The following is a 21,758-nucleotide window of genomic DNA, read 5'->3' on the forward strand; positions in this document are numbered from 1 at the left end:
ACTGCGTTACATGTGGCTTACTGTATACTGGTCATTATTCTGCACATGTTACATCTTGCTGGGCATATTGTCACACTTATTACACACCTATTCAGCAGTGAACTGTCCCCAGAAATTGTACTCGCATGCTAACAGCTGTAAAACGTCTCCCTCAGCAGCAAAATATTACCCGAAACGGCGACTGCGCCCGGACCTTACTCCGCCAGACGGTAGAGATTTGTGTAACCGGAGTGTAATTACTTCACCATTACTGTGGTATAGGGATTCCATTCTCACCGCCAGTAAATGCCTGTCCCCACTACACCATCAGTCCCAATGTCTTACTACATATATAAAAGTAGAAAAACTGCATCATTTTCTGAGGAAAATATAAATATTGCAGCCTGTGTGGCCAGCTGGGCGGCCAGTGATCGTCACGCTGTCATAATGATGGGCCTGATTTTAAGTGGAGGCCTAGGACTGTTATCCCATCCGCCCCACTATTAATCTGGCCCTGAGTGGACATTATTATGAGGATGAAGGGATTAATGACAAATGAAAGTGATGAAAGGTGGCCACCTCTCTGCAAAACTTCAAACGGGCTCTCAGGACGCAGTTCTTCATCAAACCCAGCCGTCTCTCATCCTAACCCTCTGTCCCACGCTCACAGCTTCCCCAATCTGTGTCACCCCTGTCTGTTTGCCCCTCCCCTTTAGAATGTAAGCTCCCACGAGCAGGGCCCTCTTCCCTCATGTGCTTTCAATCTCTTACTTTCACTATCATCTACTCCATACTCCCTACAATGGCACCTAACCCTCGGTTTCTGCCTCCGCGCTGCATACGTCAGTGCCCTGTACCCTGATACAGCAATGTGTATATACCACGTATCTGTCCTGCACTGTCATGTACTGCAAGTCGCTGTGTAATTGTTCTGCGCATGTGTTTGTGTACTTTGTTAAGCGCCGCAGAACCCTTGTGACGCCATGTAAAGGAGAATAATAATAATGGAGAATAATGACGATGTTAGGGTTTGTTGTGCAATAGCTTCCTATTAACTAATGATTGACAGACATTTAATTAATGGAGACTGAAGAGAACAGTTGGTTAAGAAAGGATGATGGGGGGATTAGTAGAGGATTATGATGAAAGAGGGTTAATGATGGAAGATGAGGGGTTAATGATGAACGTGGCAAAGGATGGAGTTTAAGAGATTTTAGGGTCTATTTACGAAGCCTTGGATAGAGATAAAACGCTGGAGATAAATTACCGGCCAATCGGCTCCTAACTGTCATTTTTCAAACACAGACTGTGACATGTCAGTCAGGAGCTGATTGGCTGGGAGTTTGGGGGTCATTCCGAGTTGATCGCTAGCTGCATTCGTTCGCTGTGCAGCGATGAGGCAAAAAAACTTCACTTCTGCGTATGCGGCGCAATGCGCACGCGCAACGTACTATTACAACGAACGATGTAGTTTCACACAAGGTCTAGCGATGCATTTCAGTCGCACTGCTGGCCGCAGAGTGATTGACATGAAGTGGGCGTTTCTGGGTGTCAACTGACCGTTTTCAGGGAGTGTTCGGAAAAACGCAGGCGTGCCAGGAAAAACGCAGGCGTGGCTGGGAGAACGCAGGGCGTGTTTGTGACGTCAAAACAAGAACTGAACAGTCTGAAGTGATCGCAAGCGCTGAGTAGGTTTTGAGCTACTCTAAAACTGCACAAAAAAACTTTGCAGCCGCTCTGCGATCCTTTCGTTCGCACTTCTGCTAAACTAAAATACACTCCCAGTGGGCGGCGGCATAGCGTTTGCACGGCTGCCAAAAACTGCTAGCGAGCGATCAACTCGGAATGACCACCTTCATCTCCAGCTACTTTCTCTCCATCCAAGGCTTAGTAAATAGACCCCTTAGAATTGATGGAGGAATGTCTGTTTGCTCCACACGATGATGGATGTACAGTTAGCCAGTATGAAATCGCCATTTATCATTATCACAGGTGTGAAGAGAGCCCCGTACATTGGTTTAAAGATAAATAATTAGATTTTTAGATCTTGCTCAAATGAAACTGTTATATCCGTTCTATAGACTAGAATTGTGGAACTAAAAGTACCAGCATGCACTGCCTCCACCTGAGTGTTATCATATCTGCTCCGTACAACTTCTTAGTGTTCTAAAACCTTCAAATGTTCACTTTGATTTCTCCCTACAATTCTTCCATCAAACGCCAGCCATTCGGATGTAGTGCACGAGATGGGGCGTTTTCCTCCAAGGGGGAAAGATCAAGACGAGCGAACAACAATTAGTAATAATAATGCAAATGAAATTCATAGGAATACAGTGATCCCAGCTCTGTAACGCCCGGGAGGTACGGAGTGCGACACTTCGTGTACGTACAACAATTTCACACCCGCTCCCTAAGCGCTGCGAGACCAAGAGAGACGGCCTCCTCGCTGCTTTTTCGTGTAAGGTTAGCAGAAATTAACTGGGACCTCAGTTGAACACTAAATATTGCAAAACTTTTAACATCTTTCACAACTGTCTCGGAGAAGCGAAATGCGATTTAACCCAAAGGCGCTTTCTTCTATTTGATTAAACAAAGGTGAAAACTGATAAATATTCAGTAGCCCGTTGTAATCATTTCTTTAACATAAGACGGGGCTCAGGAATAGACAGAAAAAAACGACTGTGTTTTACACTCTCCAAAGTGTTTGCCAATTAGAAAAACACAAACACTATATTTATTTTCTCTACACAATTACCCAACAGCCTACTACATACGGTGGGAGGCGAGTCCCCCCCCTTTAAAACTCACTAGTGTTATATACGGACACTGCAGTCACCCACGTCATCCAATTAGACACGAGTATTTACTGTCTGATTTGCACGATGCAGAAGGCCAGTTGCTTATTGGTTGCCTTGGCCCCAAAATGTGCGGTCTACCTCTCTCTGCACATGTTACACCGGCCCCATCTGCAGTGCAGCATAGTTTTGCCCATTAGCGTGCTTCTTTGGTTTGCTAACAAACCTGAATAAGGCTTAAACCATGGATCCCCCAAATAAGCAATGATATGAGCCCAGGAGATTTAAGAGTGGCATTAGATCCCTGATACAGAAGCACTCACACAAAGTACAACACGTTGCTTGTATTATACTGCTATCCCGACGCGTTCCAGCAGAGAACACTTTCACCCTGAGTCATGTCATACAAATGACATCACTACTGTCCCCATATAATGATGGTGATATGACATCACCGCTTTCCAAATATAAGTGACATCACTGCTCACCAAATGCATTTTTACAGATGTGACATCATAATTTACTGGATATAAGGAGATATATTTTACATACATTAATGCTACTTGTGTATTATAATGATATTGAATATTATTTTACGATTGTGCTTCTGATGTATGTTGTTTGCAGCTCAGCCAACAGGACTGTTTAATATTGTTAATGCTTCAATGCCTTGACTGCCTTGTGATCTAAGGATCTGGTGTCACTTTTACTGTTTGGCGCACTATGGGGGTTATTCAGGTTGTTAGCAAACCAAAAAATCAAGCAACTGGGCAAAACCATGCTGCACTGCAGGTGGGGCAGATGTAACACGTGCAGAGAGAGTTATATTTGGGTGGGTTATATTGTTTCTGTGCAGGGTAAATACTGGCTGCTTTATTTTTACACTGCAATTTAGATTTCAGTTTGAACACACCCCACCCAAATCTAACTCTCTCTGCACATGTTACATCTGCCCCAACTGCAGTGCACATGGTTTTGCCCAATTGCTAACTTTTTTGGTTTGCTAGCAATCCTGAATAAGACCCTATGTACAATGTTGTAGTGAAGCACTTTAATAAATGTTTTTCAAAAAGAGACAAAAAAATAAGGATAGAAAATTATCTGAAAATTCTGTGATGAATATAAAATCACACAGCCTACCCCCTATGAAATAAAGGAATAGGATTACTGCGGTAACACAATATAACAAGGCTTCCCTATACTGTTGTGCATGAAATGTAGCAAACAACACATTACTGAATGAAAACAAAACGGAACTGTAGCCAATCAGGAGGCAGATACATGCAAGGAGTGATACTAATATATTATATGATGCATAACCGTAACGTACCAGATCAGAGCCATGGATCACCGCAACAGCAGCCATAACAGACCAGAGCCAATGATCACCGCAACAAAAGCCGTAGCATACCAGATCAGAGCCACTGTTCACCGCAACAGAAGCCGTAACATACCAGATCCGCTGATCACCGCAACAGAAGCCGTAACATACCAGATCAAAGCCACTGATCTGCACAACAGAAGCCGTAACATAACAGATCAGAGCCACCGATCACCGCAACAGAAGCCGTAACATACCAGATCCGCTGATCACCGCAACAGAAGCCGTAACATACCAGATCAAAGCCACTGTTCACCGCAATAGCAGCCGTAACATAACAGATCAGAGCCACTGATCACCCCAACAGAAGCCGTAACATACCAGATCAGAACCACTGATCACAGCAACAGAAGCCGTAACATACCAGATCAGAACCACTGATCACAGCAACAGAAGCCGTAACATACCAGATCAGAGCCACTGATCACCACAACAGAAGCCGTAACATACCAGATCAAAGCCACTAATCACCACAACAGCAGCCATAACATACCAGATCAAAGCCACTGATTACAGCAACAGAAGCCGTAACATACCAGATTAGAGCCACTGATCACCGCAACAGCAGCCGTAACATACCAGATCAGAGACACTGATCACCGCAACAGAAGCCGTAACATACCAGATCAGAGCCACTGATCACCACAACAGAAGCCGTAACATACCAGATCAGAACCACTGATCACAGCAACAGAAGCCGTAACATACCAGATCAGAGCCACTGATCACCACAACAGAAGCCGTAACATACCAGATCAAAGCCACTGATTACCGCAACAGAAGCCGTAACATACCAGATCAGAGCCACTGATCACCACAATAGAAGCCGTAACATACCAGATCAGAGCCACTGATCACCCCAACAGCAGCCGTAACATACCAGATCAGAGCCACTGATCACCACAATAGAAGCCGTAACATACCAGAGCCACTGATCACTGCAACAGAAGCCGTAACATACCAGATTAGAGCCACTGATTACCGCAACATAAGCCGTAACATACCAGATCAAAGCCACTGGTCACCGCAACAGCAGCCATAACATATCAGGTCAGAGCCACTGATCACCACAACAGAAGCCGTAACATACCAGATCAGAACCACTGATCACAGCAACAGAAGCCGTAACATACCAGATCAGAGCCACTGATCACCACAACAGAAGCCGTAACATACCAGATCAGAGCCACTGATCACCACAACAGGAGCCATAACATACCAGATCAGAGCCACTGATCACAGCAACAGAAGCCGTAACATACCAGATCAGAGCCACTGATCACCGCAACAGGAGCCATAACATACCAGATCAAAGCCACTGGTCACCGCAACAGCAGCCGTAACATACCAGATCAGAGCCACTGATCACAGCAACAGAAGCCGTAACATACCAGATCAAAGCCACTGATCACCGCAACAGCAGCCATAACATACCAGATCAAAGCCACTGATTACCACAACAGAAGCTGTAACATACCAGAGCCACTGATCACTGCAACAGAAGCCGTAACATACCAGGTCAGAGACACTGATCACCGCAACAGAAGCCGTAACATACCAGATTAGAGCCACTGAACACCGCAACAGCAGCCGTAACATACCAGATCAAAGCCACTGATTACCACAACAGAAGCCGTAACATACCAGAGCCACTGATCACTGCAACAGAAGCCGTAACATACCAGATTAGAGCCACTGATCACCGCAACAGCAGCCGTAACATACCAAATCAGAGCCACTGATCACCGCAACAGAAGCCGTAACATACCAGATCAGAGCCACTGATTACCGCAACATAAGCCGTAACATACCAGATCAAAGCCACTGGTCACCGCAACAGCAGCCATAACATACCAGGTCAGAGCCACTGATCACCACAACAGAAGCCGTAACATACCAGATCAGAGCCACTGATCACCACAACAGAAGCCGTAACATACCAGATCAGAACCACTGATCACACCAACAGAAGCCGTAACATACCAGATCAGAGCCACTGATCACCACAACAGAAGCCGTAACATACCAGAGCCACTGATCACTGCAACAGAAGCCGTAACATACCAGATCAGAGCCACTGATTACCGCAACAGAAGCCGTAACATACCAGATCAGAGCCACTGATCACCCCAACAGAAGCCGTAACATACCAGATCAGAGCCACTGATTACCGCAACAGAAGCCGTAACATACCAGATCAAAGCCACTGGTCACCGCAACAGCAGCCATAACATACCAGGTCAGAGCCACTGATCACCGCAACAGCAGCCATAACATACCAGGTCAGAGCCACTGATCACCGCAACAGAAGCCGTAACATACCAGAGCCACTGATCACCGCAACAGAAGCTGTAACATACCAGATCAGAGCCACTGATTCCAGCTCCTGCAGCAGCTTCCAGCAAAAAGATCATCAGCGGGGCGCGGGCGTGTAGAGCACACGGAGGTGCGGGAACTACACCCGACCCGGCGTCCGGCTCCCGCGAGCGGCTACCCGCTAACTACGGAGGTCTGACTCAGCTCAGTGACACAACAGACTTGGAACTTAAACAGGTATTCAGAGCCGCCCTCTCATCCACTGCTAGACATCTACGGGCCCCCCTGCAATGTGTTTACAGGAGAGGGGGGATGTAGAGCGTGGACAGCAGAAGCGGCTCGCACTGCTCTGTCCTTTCTGTCTCCAGGTGGACGGTTTTTCCCTATTCTCATGGTTTCCATTCACTGCCAAGGTATTAACCACGGCACATGGAACAACAGTAGAAAGGGAAACCGTCACCATACACCTGGTACCCTGTATCTCTCAGCGATTATACCTATTAATGAGGAAGTAATCTGCTCACATGATTTGATAATAGCAGCATATTGCAATAGCTGTTACATTTGATACTAATTATATTATTATTATTATATTAATCTGTGAAAAGTTACCAAGTTTCCGTTTAGCAAAAGGGGAGAAAGAATAAAATATGTATGATATGTGTTCTATATTAACTATGGAACAGTCTCAATATTAGAGACAATCTGAGCATTAGGGTCACTGAATTTATTCTATTAATTAGAGATTGAAACTAGCAGTATCTGCATATTGGAGTGCCGCTATTCCTTCTTGCGTGGGTTACCTATAATATATGGTGACTGTTATTATGGGGGTCATTCCGAGTTGTTCGCTCTGTATTTTTTTCTCGCAACGGAGCGATTAGTTGCTAATGCGCATGCGCAATGTCCGCAGTGCGACTGCGCCAAGTAAATTTGCTATGCAGTTAGGAATTTTACTCACGGCATTACGAGGTTTTTTCTTCGTTCTGGTGATTGTAATGTGATTGACAGGAAGTGGGTGTTTCTGGGTGGAAACTGGCCGTTTTATGGGTGTGTGCGAAAAAACGCTACCGTTTCTGGGAAAAACGCGGGAGTGGCTGGAGAAACGGAGGAGTGTCTGGGCGAACGCTGGGTGTGTTTGTGACGTCAAACCAGGAACGACACTGACTGAACTGATCGCAGATGCCGAGTAAGTGTGGAGCTACTCAGAAACTGCTAAGAAGTGTCTATTCGCAATTTTGCTAATCTTTCGTTCGCAATTTTGATAAGCGAAGATTCACTCCCAGTAGGCGGCGGCTTAGCGTGTGCAAAGCTGCTAAAAGCAGCTTGCGAGCGAACAACTCGGAATGACCCCTTATGTGCGCCCGATGGGATGAGACTTTGTCATTCATTCAGGCATTCTAATCGTTTCATATGATCACCACTGAAATATATGCTCTCTGAGTGTGACGTACACCTTCCCATGTGAATTTAGAAATGTATCACTATAGAGAGAATCATTGAATGCTTTCAGTGATCAGTTGAACGTATGCCTCGTACAATTGTTCATGCTTCCTCTTTAAGAGAACAGGGACCACGTATTTATATTGTTCACAATACTGTTATAGCATCCCTGTATATGATCACCAGTATTCTCTACATAAGTTCAGAGACAGTGTATATATTATCTGTTCTTTTGCATGAACTGCTCCTTTTGGCCACAATTGTATCTCACCATAGTGGATACAAAATAAATAACGGTGCAGAAAGGCTCTCTATGCAAACAGTAACATATTTTCTCTAAAGAATAGCTATTGTCAGACTCACGTTAGAGATCTGAGACTAATTAAGTCGTGTTAATAGGCAATATTGACAGCCATTATAGCATAACTAATTCTCAATAATATATCACTAAGCTTGATAACAAAATCATTTTTCTGCCCCTACTATACCGGCAATTTAACCAGTATCTAAACATCTTAAATTTGGGGCAACTATTTTACAAAGGTTCTACTCTCAGGCTATCAAATATACCCATGTGCCTGGACATAGAGATTTATTTTAAATGATGAAATAAACGTTAAATTTTATTAACTAATAAACATTACAAAAGAGAGCGCCACACACTAAGCTTCTTTTTTAGTGTAGTACCCACTAGTGGTCTACACTAATCACCCCTAGAAATAGAAGCCGTAACATACCAAATTAGAGCCACTGATCACCACAACAGCAGCCGTAACATACCAGATCAGAGCCACTGATCACCGCAACAGAAGCCGTAACATACCAAATTAGAGCCACTGATCACTGCAACAGCACCCGTAACATACCAGATCAAAGCCACTGATTACAGCAACAGAAGCCGTAACATACCAGATCAGAGCCACTGATTACCGCAACAGAAACCGTAACATACCAGATCAGAGCCACTGATCACCACAACAGCAGCCGTAACATACCAGATCAGAGCCACTGATCACCACAACAGCAGCCGTAACATACCAGATCAGAGCCACTGATCACTGCAACAGAAGCCGTAACATACCAGATCAGAGCCACTGATTACCGCAACAGAAACCGTAACATACCAGATCAGAGCCATTGATCACCGCAACAGGAGCCATAACATACCAGATCAAAGCCACTGATTACAGCAACAGAAGCCGTAACATACCAGAGCCACTGAACACCGCAACAGCAGCCGTAACATACCAGATCAAAGCCACTGATTACAGCAACAGAAGCCGTAACATACCAGAGCCACTGAACACCGCAACAGCAGCCGTAACATAACAGATCAGAGCCACTGATCACCACAACAGCAGCAGTAACATACCAGATCAGAGCCACTGATCACCACAACAGCAGCCGTAACATACCAGATCAGAGCCACTGATCACCGCAACAGAAGCCGTAACATACCAGATCAGAGCCACTGATTACCGCAACAGAAACCGTAACATACCAGATCAGAGCCACTGATCACCACAACAGAAGCCGTAACATACCAGAGCCACTGATCACCGCAACAGAAACCGTAACATAACAGATCAGAGCCACTGATCACCACAACAGCAGCAGTAACATACCAGATCAGAGCCACTGATCACCGCAACTGAAGCCGTAACATACCAAATCAGAGCCATTGATCACCGCAACAGCAGCCATAACATACCAGATCAGAGCCACTGATCACCACAACAGAAGCCGTAACATACCAGATCAGAGCCACTGATCACCGCAACAGAAGCCGTAACATACCAGATCAGAGCCACTGATTACCGCAACAGAAACCGTAACATACCAGATCAGAGCCACTGATCACCGCAACTGAAGCCGTAACATACCAGATCAGAGCCATTGATCACCGCAACAGCAGCCATAACATACCAGATCAGAGCCACTGATCACCCCAACAGAAGCCATAACATACCAGATCAGAGCCACTGATCACCGCAACAGCAGCCGTAACATACCAGATCAGAGCCACTGATCACCCCAACAGAAGCCATAACATACCAGATCAGAGCCACTGATCACCCCAACAGAAGCCATAACATACCAGATCAGAGCCACTGATCACCGCAACAGCAGCCGTAACATACCAGATCAGAGCCACTGATCACCGCAACAGCAGCCGTAACATACCAGATCAGAGCCACTGATCACCCCAACAGAAGCCATAACATACCAGATCAGAGCCACTGATCACCGCAACAGCAGCCGTAACATACCAGATCAGAGCCACTGATTACAGCAACAGAAGCCGTAACATACCAAATTAGAGCCACTGATCACTGCAACAGCACCCGTAACATACCAGATCAAAGCCACTGATTACAGCAACAGAAGCCGTAACATACCAGATCAGAGCCACTGATTACCGCAACAGAAACCGTAACATACCAGATCAGAGCCACTGATCACCACAACAGAAGCCGTAACATACCAGATCAGAGCCACTGATTACCGCAACAGAAGCCGTAACATACCAGAGCCACTGATCACCGCAACAGAAACCGTAACATAACAGATCAGAGCCACTGATCACCACAACAGCAGCAGTAACATACCAGATCAGAGCCACTGATCACCGCAACTGAAGCCGTAACATACCAAATCAGAGCCATTGATCACCGCAACAGCAGCCATAACATACCAGATTAGAGCCACTGATCACTGCAACAGCAGCCGTAACATACCAGATCAAAGCCACTGATTACAGCAACAGAAGCCGTAACATACCAGAGCCACTGAACACCGCAACAGCAGCCGTAACATACCAGATCAGAGCCACTGATCACCGCAACAGAAGCCGTAACATACCAGATCAGAGCCACTGATTACCGCAACAGAAACCGTAACATACCAGATCAGAGCCACTGATCACCACAACAGAAGCCGTAACATACCAGAGCCACTGATCACCGCAACAGAAACCGTAACATAACAGATCAGAGCCACTGATCACCACAACAGCAGCAGTAACATACCAGATCAGAGCCACTGATCACCGCAACTGAAGCCGTAACATACCAAATCAGAGCCATTGATCACCGCAACAGCAGCCATAACATACCAGATCAGAGCCACTGATCACCACAACAGAAGCCGTAACATACCAGATCAGAGCCACTGATCACCGCAACAGAAGCCGTAACATACCAGATCAGAGCCACTGATTACCGCAACAGAAACCGTAACATACCAGATCAGAGCCACTGATCACCGCAACTGAAGCCGTAACATACCAAATCAGAGCCACTGATCACCGCAACAGCAGCCGTAACATACCAGATCAGAGCCACTGATCACCCCAACAGAAGCCGTAACATACCAGATCAGAGCCACTGATCACCCCAACAGCAGCCGTAACATACCAGATCAGAGCCACTGATCACCGCAACAGAAGCCGTAACATACCAGATCAGAGACACTGATCACCATGAAAATACCCTTTTGTTGCAGATTATTACAAAACTTTGTATTCCTTTAATATCCTTCTAAAGTAGTGTTGTCTTACACTGTATAATAATAAAATAATAATAATAATAATTACTATTATATATAACACAGAAAATAACACAACACACAGATATTTCTTCGCCCAGCTGAGCTTACAATCTATTTTCTGCTCTGGAGATACAGTTACAAAGCGGGTTAATCAAGAACATGATGATCCCAAACTAGGATCTACAGAATTGGTCATTATTATATTCTCACTGAACTTGAGGCTGCGGGAGGGGAAGGGTTAAAGTACTTACCAAAATGTGTCGCAATTCTGACCCCCGGGATGCCGCTGTTGGTATTCTGACCTTCGGCATCCTGTACCCACCCCCTAGTATGGCATGGCGGCATGCCACTGCAATCTTATCATAACACATTATAAATAAATATCTTCGCTATAAACTCATACACATTATGGGGTCAACCCAATTAGGTGCGAATTACGTGCGAGAATGAGTTCTCTCAGCAAATTCGCATTCTGCAATCCAATAGAAACTCTCAATGAACCAGAGTAAACTCGCATTTTGCTGTTCACACCTCACTGAGGGTAAGATATGGTAGAGAAATTCCTTATTTTTAGGTTAAAATGTCAGGAGCCCCTTCCTTATAGAAAGTTAGCTTAGTATAATTCTCCTTATGACCACTACCGGCCTTCTGGATGATTCTGCAAACAAAATTGTCATTTTTCGGGGGTCCAAGACGGCCACCCCACTTTTCATGCCCTTCTCTCACATCGCACATGGCTGACAATTCGCAAACCTCCGCTGCGAGTACGGCAAATAGGCATTTTTAATTGGATTGAAGAATTCTCGGGAGCGCGCATTCCTGCGAATGTCTGAGAGTTTCATGAAACATCTCCCAACTCACACCTGATTGGATTGACCCCTATATCTGTTATATGGTCTCCAGCATAATACATTTTCCGGGCTACGTAAAGTCTAATAAATCCAAACACATTGTAACATGAACCATTAGGAAAAGGCAACGTAGGGCATCCGGATGATAAATCTACATTGTCTAGTCAAACAGCCAATGGGGGTAATTCAGACATGATCGCAGCAGCAAATTTGTTAGCAGTTGGGTAAAACCATGGGGGTAATTCCAAGTTGATCACAGCAGGATTTTTGATAGCAATTGGGCAAAACCATGTGCACTGCAGGGGAGGCAGATATAACATGTGCAGAGAGAGTTAGATTTGGGTGGGGTGTGTTTAATCTGCAATCTAATTTGCAGTGTAAAAATAAAGCAGCCAGTATTTACCCTGCACAGAAATAAAATAACCCACCCAAATCTAACTCTCTCTGCACATGTTATATCTGCCTCCCCTGCAGTGCACATGGTTTTGCCCAATTGCTATCAAAAATCCTGCTGCGATCAACTTGGAATTACCCCCCATGTGCACTGCAGGTGGGGCAGATGTAACATGTGCAGAGAGAGTTAGATTTGGGTGGGTTATATTGTTTCTGTGCAGGGTAAATACTGGCAGCTTTATTGTTACACTGCAATTTAGATTTCAGGTTGAACACATCCCACCCAAATCTAACTCTCTCTGCACATGTTATATCTGCCCCCCCCTGCAGTGCACATGGTTTTGCCCAACTGCTAACAAATTTGCTGCTGCGATCAGGTCTGAATTACCCACATTAGGTCAATAGGTACAAGCGATGAAAAATTTTAAAAAGTCATACTAGAGATACAAACAGCAGGTAAGACATCGCACCAACAAACAGCAGGCAAGACATTGCACCAACAAACAGCAGGTAAGACATCACACCAACAAACAGCAGGAAAACATCGCTCCAACAAACAGCGGGCAAAACATCGCTCCAACAAACAGCGGGCAAAACATCGCTCCAACAAACAGCGGGCAAAACATCGCTCCAACAAACAGCGGGCAAAACCTCGCTCCAACAAACAGCGGGCAAAACATCGCTCCAACAAACAGCAGGTAAGACATCGCTCCAACAAACAGCGGGCAAGATATCGCTCCAACAAACAGCGGGCAAAACATCGCTCCAACAAACAGCGGGCAAAACATCGCTCCAACAAACAGCGGGCAAAACATCGCTCCAACAAACAGCGGGCAAAACATCGCTCCAACAAACAGCGGGCAAAACATCGCTCCAACAAACAGCAGGTAAGACATCGCTCCAACAAACAGCGGGCAAGATATCGCTCCAACAAACAGCGGGCAAAACATCGCTCCAACAAACAGCGGGCAAGACATCTCTCCAACAAACAGCGGGCAAGATATCGCTCCAACAAACAGCGGGCAAGACATCGCTCCAACAAACAGCAGGTAAGACATCGCACCAACAAACAGCGGGCAAGACATTTCTCCAACAAACAGCGGGCAAGTCATCGCACCAACAAACAGCAGCCAAGACATCGCTCCAACAAACAGCAAGTAAGACATCGCTCCAACAAACAGCGAGCAAGACATCGCTCCAACAAACAGCGGGCAAGACATCGCACCAACAAACAGCAAGTAAGATATCGCACTAACAAACAGCGGGCAAGACATCGCTCCAACAAACAGCGGGCAATATCGCACCAACAGACTGCAGGTAAGACATCGCTCCAACAAACAGCAGGTAAGACATCGCTCCAACAAACAGCGGGCAAGATATCGCTCCAACAAACAGCGGGCAAGACATCGCTCCAACAAACAGCGGGCAAAACATCGCTCCAACAAACAGCGGGCAACATCGCTCCAACAAACAGCGGGCAAGACATCGCTCCAACAAACAGCGGGCAACATTGCACCAACAAACAGCGGGCAAGACATCGCTCCAACAAACAGCAAGTAAGATATCGCACCAACAAACAGCAAGTAAGACATCGCACTAACAAACAGCGGGCAAGACATCGCTCCAACAAACAGCGGGTAAGACATTGCTCCAACAAACAGCGGGCAAGACATCGCACCAACAAACAGCGGCCAAGACATCCCTCCAACAAACAGCAAGTAAGACATCGTTCCAACAAACAGCAAGTAAGACATTGCTCCAACAAACAGCGGGCAAGACATCGCTCCAACAAACAGCAAGTAAGACATCGCACCAACAAACAGTGGGTAAGACATCGCACCAACAAACAGCGGGCAAGACATCGCACCAACAAACAGCGGGCAAGACACTGCTCCAACAAACAGCGGGCAAGACATCGCACCAACAAACAGCGGGCAAGACATCGCTCCAACAAACAGCGGGCAAGACATCGCACCAACAAACAGCGGGCAAGACATCGCTCCAACAAACAGCGGGCAAGACATCGCACCAACAGAGTTTCCAGAGAAATGAAACTTTTGAACAACTTTATATACAGTAGAGAACATTCTTGTGCCACATGTGACAAGGAGAAATGACCCTTTGGTTTCTATGTATCTTTGGTGGCTCAGTAACACCCATCTTTGCTCCAGCGTATAGTAATAATGATTCCATGTCTGTAACATAATCCCACCATAAGTCAGTGCATAGTGAAATGACAAGAGAGACATGGTCATTTAGAAGGTCCCTTATATTGTAATAATGCTTCAATGGAAAATACAGTTTTAGGGAAGGTTTTTACAAAAAAAAATCTAATTTTGAATGGATAAGGGGACACGTGGTGCGTCCCGCCTCAGCATCCCGGCCGAGCAAGGAGCCGGGAGGTGGAACAGTTCTGCCAGGCATTTAGATGGCTGGACTGGCCCAACATTCTGGCCGTGGTTGGAACCCTGAAAGTTGCTCAATGATACTGTAGGACCCAGGGGCTTTTGGTTCTGTAACACAAAACCGGATGTTCTACCGACTGTGTAAGTGGAGACCAATCAGAAGCCAGTATCACACAGCCCCAGTTTTGTGTCAGGTACTAAGAATAACCCCAGGCAAAACGGCTACACAGGGTAAGGGGAGACCGCAGGGTAATAAAATGTATTGCTTCCATACTGCTGAGATATAATGATGGAGAAGCAGCATTCAGTGGCCAAATTATGTGGAACGTGGTAGAACCTTTGCTATTTTTTTCCAAAGAGCACATTTGTGTTAAACATCAAGCAAATTAAACACATGAATATGTTCAGTATTGCAGCTTTTTTATCGCAAATAGTGCTCTAGAACAATTTCATTATATGGTTCAACCATCTCACTTGGGGCCATATGCAATTGCGGTCGAACGGGGCATTTTCGACACAAAAAATTATTCGACAATGCAATACAGTACTTTTCGACAAAAAAACGGCCGTTTCATATTCGACTTTTTGCAATTCGACAGTTGTCAAATTCGACATGTCTGCAATGGTAAAAATGCGGCTTTTCGACAAAAGTATATTCAAGTGAAGTTAGTGATTTAATGCCAGGGCCGCAGGGACAGATATAAAAGTGTCCCCCGGCTGTGGCATTATCTCTCCAGCTAGTGGAACCCGGTGCTGGTGTGAAAAATACGGTGGACCCCTACGTCTTTTGTCCCCCGTATTTTTTGCACCAGGACCGGACGCAGAGCCCGGTGCTGGTTGTTAAAATACGGGGGATCCCCTGTCATTTTCCCCCCCGTATTTTTACAACCAGGACCGGCTCAAAGAGCCAGAGGCTGGTTATGCTTAGGAAGGGGGACCCCACGCTTTTTTTTCAGGATTGTTTAAACACTTTTGTGCCGTCCATGAAGTTGAATCCAGGACGCACACTATCGTCAATTGGTCCGTTTTTCGACAGCGGGACTGTCGAATCCGTTTTTTATTGAATATGTCGAATTGGGATCCCGGCGGGAGGGTGTCTGACTGTCGAATTGTGTCGAACTTAAAAACGGTCGAATTCCAGCCGGAATTCGACCGCAATTGCATATACCCCTTGGAGTATTAGAACAGTGACAGGGCTAGATCAACCTGTAGTCAATCACAGCAGAGGTTTAGACCAACCTGTAGACAATCACATTATAAGGCTAGACCAACCTGTGACAAATCACACCATAGGTCTAGACTAACCTACAGCCAATTACAGCATAGGACTAAACCAACCTTTAGCCAATCACATAATAAGGACAGACCAACCTGTAGCCAATCACAGCACAGAGCTAAATCAACCTGTGGCATATCACATAAGGCTAGCCAACCTGTAGCCAATCACAGAAGGCTAGAGCAACCTGCAAGCCAATCTCAACATAGGGCTAGACCAACCTGTAGCCAATCACATAAGACTAGACCAACCTGTAGCAATCACATAAGGCTAGACCAACCTGTAGCCAATCACATAAAGCTAGAGCAACCTGCAAGCCAATCTCAACATAGAGCTAGACCAACCTGTAGCCAACCGCATAAGGCTACAGCAACCTGTAAGCCAATCTCAACATATGGCTAGGCCAACCTGTAACCAATCACATCATAGAACCAAATTAACCTGTAGATAATCACATTATAGGGCAAAGCCAAATGGCAGCCAATTAGAACCTTCGGTTAAGACCACCCTGTAGCCAATCACAACCTTAGAACTTATACAACAATACCTATCACTAACTGCTAGTACCAATATAGCCCCCTGTATATTGCTTCATTTTGACATTCCAATTTTGTCTCCATTGCACCAACATAAGTGTATGTCCATATTCTGATTTTAGGAAATTCCTGTGGATAGCTCAGTCTGCTCACCTTAGTGGGATTGTGCACAAATGGTGAAAATCCAAACTATCATCACTGTATGACCATCCCCAGTCATTCTGAATGTTCCATACTTTCCCATAAATATATATTCATGTTCTACACTTATATTGATGAGACTGTGGGCACATCAATGTCCAGAGGCCCCCAGCAACCAAGGGATGCTCACCTAGACGCACCTTCTCCACAGCTTTACTGAATGTTACCACATAACTTTGGGCTTTCATGCTCTAGATCGCACTCGCTGGGCAAAGCACGACCAGATCGGCCCATAACACCATGTGTAATATTTTGCATGTGTGCATTTACACTCAAAATCCGGCTTGGCATAAAGAGCTACTTTGGTATCTGCTTACCTTAAAATCTTCAGGGAGCAGCAATTTACAGGTCCGTAGAAAACTTAAGATGTAGCGGAATATTTCCCCGTCCCGGTCAATGAAGTAATGCTGCTTTAAACTGTCCAACACAATCGGTTCTGTGCCATTAAACAGACGACTTATTCTGAAAGCAAAAATAGTATTTGTTACAAGTTGGATTTCGCAACTTGGCGCAAGTCAAAGCGATGAACACAGCTTATGCAGAGAGCTCTGCGTCAGTACCGTTAGCACATGAAAACATCAATGGGTAATTCAGAGCCAGCTTGTTACAGCATCTGCACACATTTCACTTGATTGAGTTTCAAAAATATTGTTCAAAATTTTTGTTTTTTAAACCATAAGAAACAGACATAATGGCGTCGGACTGGGGCACGGAGGGCCCACAAGGTAATGCAGTGGTAGGGGCCCATGTTTAGAGACAGGAACCTGATCCCTGGAGGAGGTGGGGCCCACTGGGGGTTTCCCCATGTATCCCTGTGGGCCAGTCCAACCCTGCATGGCGGTCACCAATCTTTGTAACGCTGCTGGTCCCAGGGGGGGGGGGTCATTCCGAGTTGATCGCTCGCTAAGGATTTTCGCAGCGATTATGGCAGAATGGGGCTAATCTGCGCATGCACTGAGTGGGCACACGCGTCGTACGAGTACAAAGAGCTTTGTGGTTTTGCACAGGTTCTAGCGACGCTTTCAGTCGCACTGCCGAACGCAAGGAGATTGACAGGAAGTGGGTGTTTATGGGTGTCAACTGACCGTTTTCTGGGAGTGTTTGGAAAAACGCAGGCGTGGCCGGGCGTTTGCTGGGCGGGTATCTGACGTCATTACCGTGTCACTCATCGCACAGAATAAGTAACTACAGGGCTGGTCTTGTTCTGAACCAAATGTGTTTGCTGCTGCTCGGCTGCACAGGCGTTCGCACTCCTGCAAAGCGAAAATACACTCCCCCGTGGGCGGCGATTATGCGTTTGCATGGCTGGTAAAAGTAGCTAGCGAGCGATCAACTCGGAATGAGGGCCTGTGTCCACTGCCGTGATTGGGTCCCTATGCGATGTATGTATATGACTCACTGTGCAAATGAATGGTTATCTCCCATTATTAATGCAATCATTTTATTGTTTTGCATTCATAATGTCATCTGAAGCGACTTCAGCAGCTGGTGCTAAATACAAAACACAAACGTGCAGATAATCTTTACATGGACAGTCTAAGTTTTTGTCTGGTGCCTTACAATGAACGTCTACCTGCTACAGCATATACATTAACAGTATCCCTAAGCTAAACATGGTATCAGGAGGCCAATAATATAGAAATAAAATCTGCATCGTTACCTGCATGCATTAGGGTTTAATCACTTATGGAAGTTACAATAAAGACTTCTAAAATATGTGACGATTGATAACAGGAGCGCCGCCTCTTTTCACCTCGCTGGGGACTTCTTCCAATACTGTCCCCAAAAAGGGGGGCGGAGAACCTGCTGCACACCCTTGCAGAATATTTATTAGCAGGCAGACATTCCGCAGCGCAGAATATCGGTATAGACCTGGTTTAAGGGATCTGCAACATGCAACAGATCCCAGCTGCCTGATGTGTGTACAAATGCTGCAACCGGAGGTGGAGCAATTAAAAGAAAAATAGCAAAAAGAAAAAAATGTGTCTGCCCTGGTTTTGAAACGAGTCGGTCCATCAGTGTCCCAGATGGTCCCGATATCTCCGTGCTCAGTAAATAAAGGCGTCTACGCTTAATCATCGTTGTCAGAGGTCTGCATATGTGGACACCACAAATATATATATATTATATGAGGTAGCATGGTTCCAGCACACACACGCACACAACCCTTCCCCCCTCTGTGTGCAGCTTCCTGCAGCACATGGTACAGCTGTAACACTAGGTCAATAGCCCTTGGCTCTGAATCTCATTGGGCCCTGGGCAATCTGCTGCTCTTGTTCTCTGTAGAATCCAGGGAGCAGAGTTTGGCGTATTCATTACAGAACATCTAGCGTAGGATTGGCAAGGACAGGCCAACTCCATTACATCCAGGATTCTGTGCATGCTAATGACTCTATGACACGTCAGGATTTCTGCAGCATAGAAACTGCTCCCTAAGCTATTGATAATTGGCACATTGATTATAGACAAGTGATATATTTCTATCACCTCCACACTCTCTGCGTATTCTACTGCAACAGACAGGGGTAAGTGCCTTTGTTACAAGGCCAAATGTGAGTCCGCGCACTGCACACTGTATCACTACAATATGTGGCACATGGTAAATGCACTGAATCAACTCGATCCAGTAATAACCCAGTAACTTACGTCAGACGCAGGATAAACCGCGGCGGTATTACCACCATACGCAAACAGGCTGCTGGGTTGTTGTTTTTTTTTAAAGAATGAATTCTTTAATAATTAAGCAGAAGATATTTTTAGACTAGAAGGCAACATTTTTATAAAAGGAGACTTTCACTGATTAATGTAAAAAAATAATAATAATAAAATCCTATTTTATAAATAATAATAAAATGATCTGCAAACACTTTTTATGCCTCTGTACTGTCCCCTGTACGGGCGAAAAGACATTTCAACCAATCAGCTTCCAGACTGCGGTATGGGTTAACTTTATTACTGACCACTATTCCTGCAGCAAGATTAACAAAAAGGAACAAGTAATCAGTGTAGTAGATAAGAAAGGCTCAGACCTCTATCTTTTCAATTCGAAATGTTACATGTTGGCCAAAGTATCTTGTCTGTAACCTAAACGTTGTGTTGCCAAATAGGAAGGTATATTCCAAAGTGAGCTAGTCCCTTGGCCGAAGCCCTGAGATCCGATCATTGCAGCTGTTTACTCCTGGGCGTCCTAGAGTTCTCTGAGACAAGAAGGAGAAGGAGAATAGGAAGGTCCCCCCACCCCACCATTTATATAAGATGACTAGAATTATTTCCTAGGTGGTAATGCAGCTTTCAAAGAAACTTTACCCTGGTTTGTGACGTTTCATTCATCTTCTGGAGCGCTATCCATGTTAACAAGTGGATACCGCGACCCTTTGTTTGCCGTCATCACTTGGACGCATCTATAGAATAGTTTACTCACAACTGCACTTAAAATCCAGGAGTGAAGTCCATGTAGTTTTATATGGGCTCCGATTCGCCGCCTGATAGACCACCTATTGCAGGCCTGGCCAACCTGTGGCTCTCCAGCTGTAGTAAAACTACACACCCCAGCATGCCCTGACACAGTTTTAGCAGTACCTAATAGCAAAACTGTGGCAGGGCATGCTGGGACTTGTAGTTTCATAACAACTGGAGAGCCACATGCTGGCCAGGCCTGACGTATTTGTTACATCTTGATCCCACATGGTTGACTACTTACTACTACAGAGATTAACCTCCTAATGATGTCTCACGAGGAGACGAAACGCGTAGGGTAAAGAGACTGTAAGAGCCACAGTGGGGAACCTGTACCCCCTCAGGAGTAAGAACCTAACAGCTATTGTCACAAATGTGCATTGTATTACTCTGCTTTAGTATTGTGTGACTTTACATGTTTTAATACATATTTAAATTGCACCAATTGTGTGTATAAGATATGTAAGGCTAAACGCCTGTTTTTTAATCAGGTGTTAATACAGGTTGAGTCTCCCTTATCCAAAATGCTTGGGACCAGAGGTATTTTGGATATGGGATTTTTCCGTATTTTGGAATAATTGCATACCATAATGAGATATCATGGTGATGGGACCTAAATCTAAGCACAGGATGCATTTATATTACATATACACCTTATACACACAGCCTGAAGGTAATTTTAGCCAATATTTTTTATAACTTTGTGCATTAAACAAAGTGTGTCTACATTCACTCAATTCATTTATGTTTCATATACACCTTATACACACAGCCTGAAGGTCATTTAATACAATATTTTTAATAACTTTGTGTATTAAACAAAGTTTGTGTACATTGAGCCATCAAAAAACAAAGGTTTCACTATCTCACTCTCCCTCAAAAAAGTCCGTATTTCGGAATATTTGGATATGGGATACTCAACCTGTAGTTAGGAGAACTTTTTAGGCATCAACTAATAAAAATGAAAACCACTGGATTTTATACAACCCCTTCTGAGAAATATATCTTGGATAATATATTGCCAGTAAGTTGAAGATTTCATCTAGTGCACAGGTTCTCAAACTCGGTCCTCATTACCCCCACACAGCGCATGTTTTGCAGGTCTCTTCACAGAATCACAAGTGAAATAATTAACTCCACCTGCGGACCTTTTAAACTGTGTCTGTGAGTAATTAAT

At 45.0% G+C, this 21,758-nt stretch overlaps 1 protein-coding gene across 5 annotated transcripts in view; it reads right to left on the minus strand.

Annotated features, from left to right (window-relative positions):
• Positions 1-21,758, minus strand: part of KCTD15 (potassium channel tetramerization domain containing 15) — a 53,081-nt gene that overhangs the window by 12,845 nt on the left and 18,478 nt on the right. For all 5 annotated transcript variants that reach the window (XM_063945984.1, XM_063945983.1, XM_063945980.1 and 2 more), the window contains exon 3: positions 17,443-17,587. In XM_063945984.1, coding sequence (XP_063802054.1) covers positions 17,443-17,587 — 145 coding nt within the window. The remainder of the gene's footprint in view (positions 1-17,442; positions 17,588-21,758) is intronic.

This window comes from Pseudophryne corroboree, chromosome 11, assembly GCF_028390025.1.
Source record: "Pseudophryne corroboree isolate aPseCor3 chromosome 11, aPseCor3.hap2, whole genome shotgun sequence".
Lineage (NCBI taxonomy): Eukaryota > Metazoa > Chordata > Amphibia > Anura > Myobatrachidae > Pseudophryne > Pseudophryne corroboree.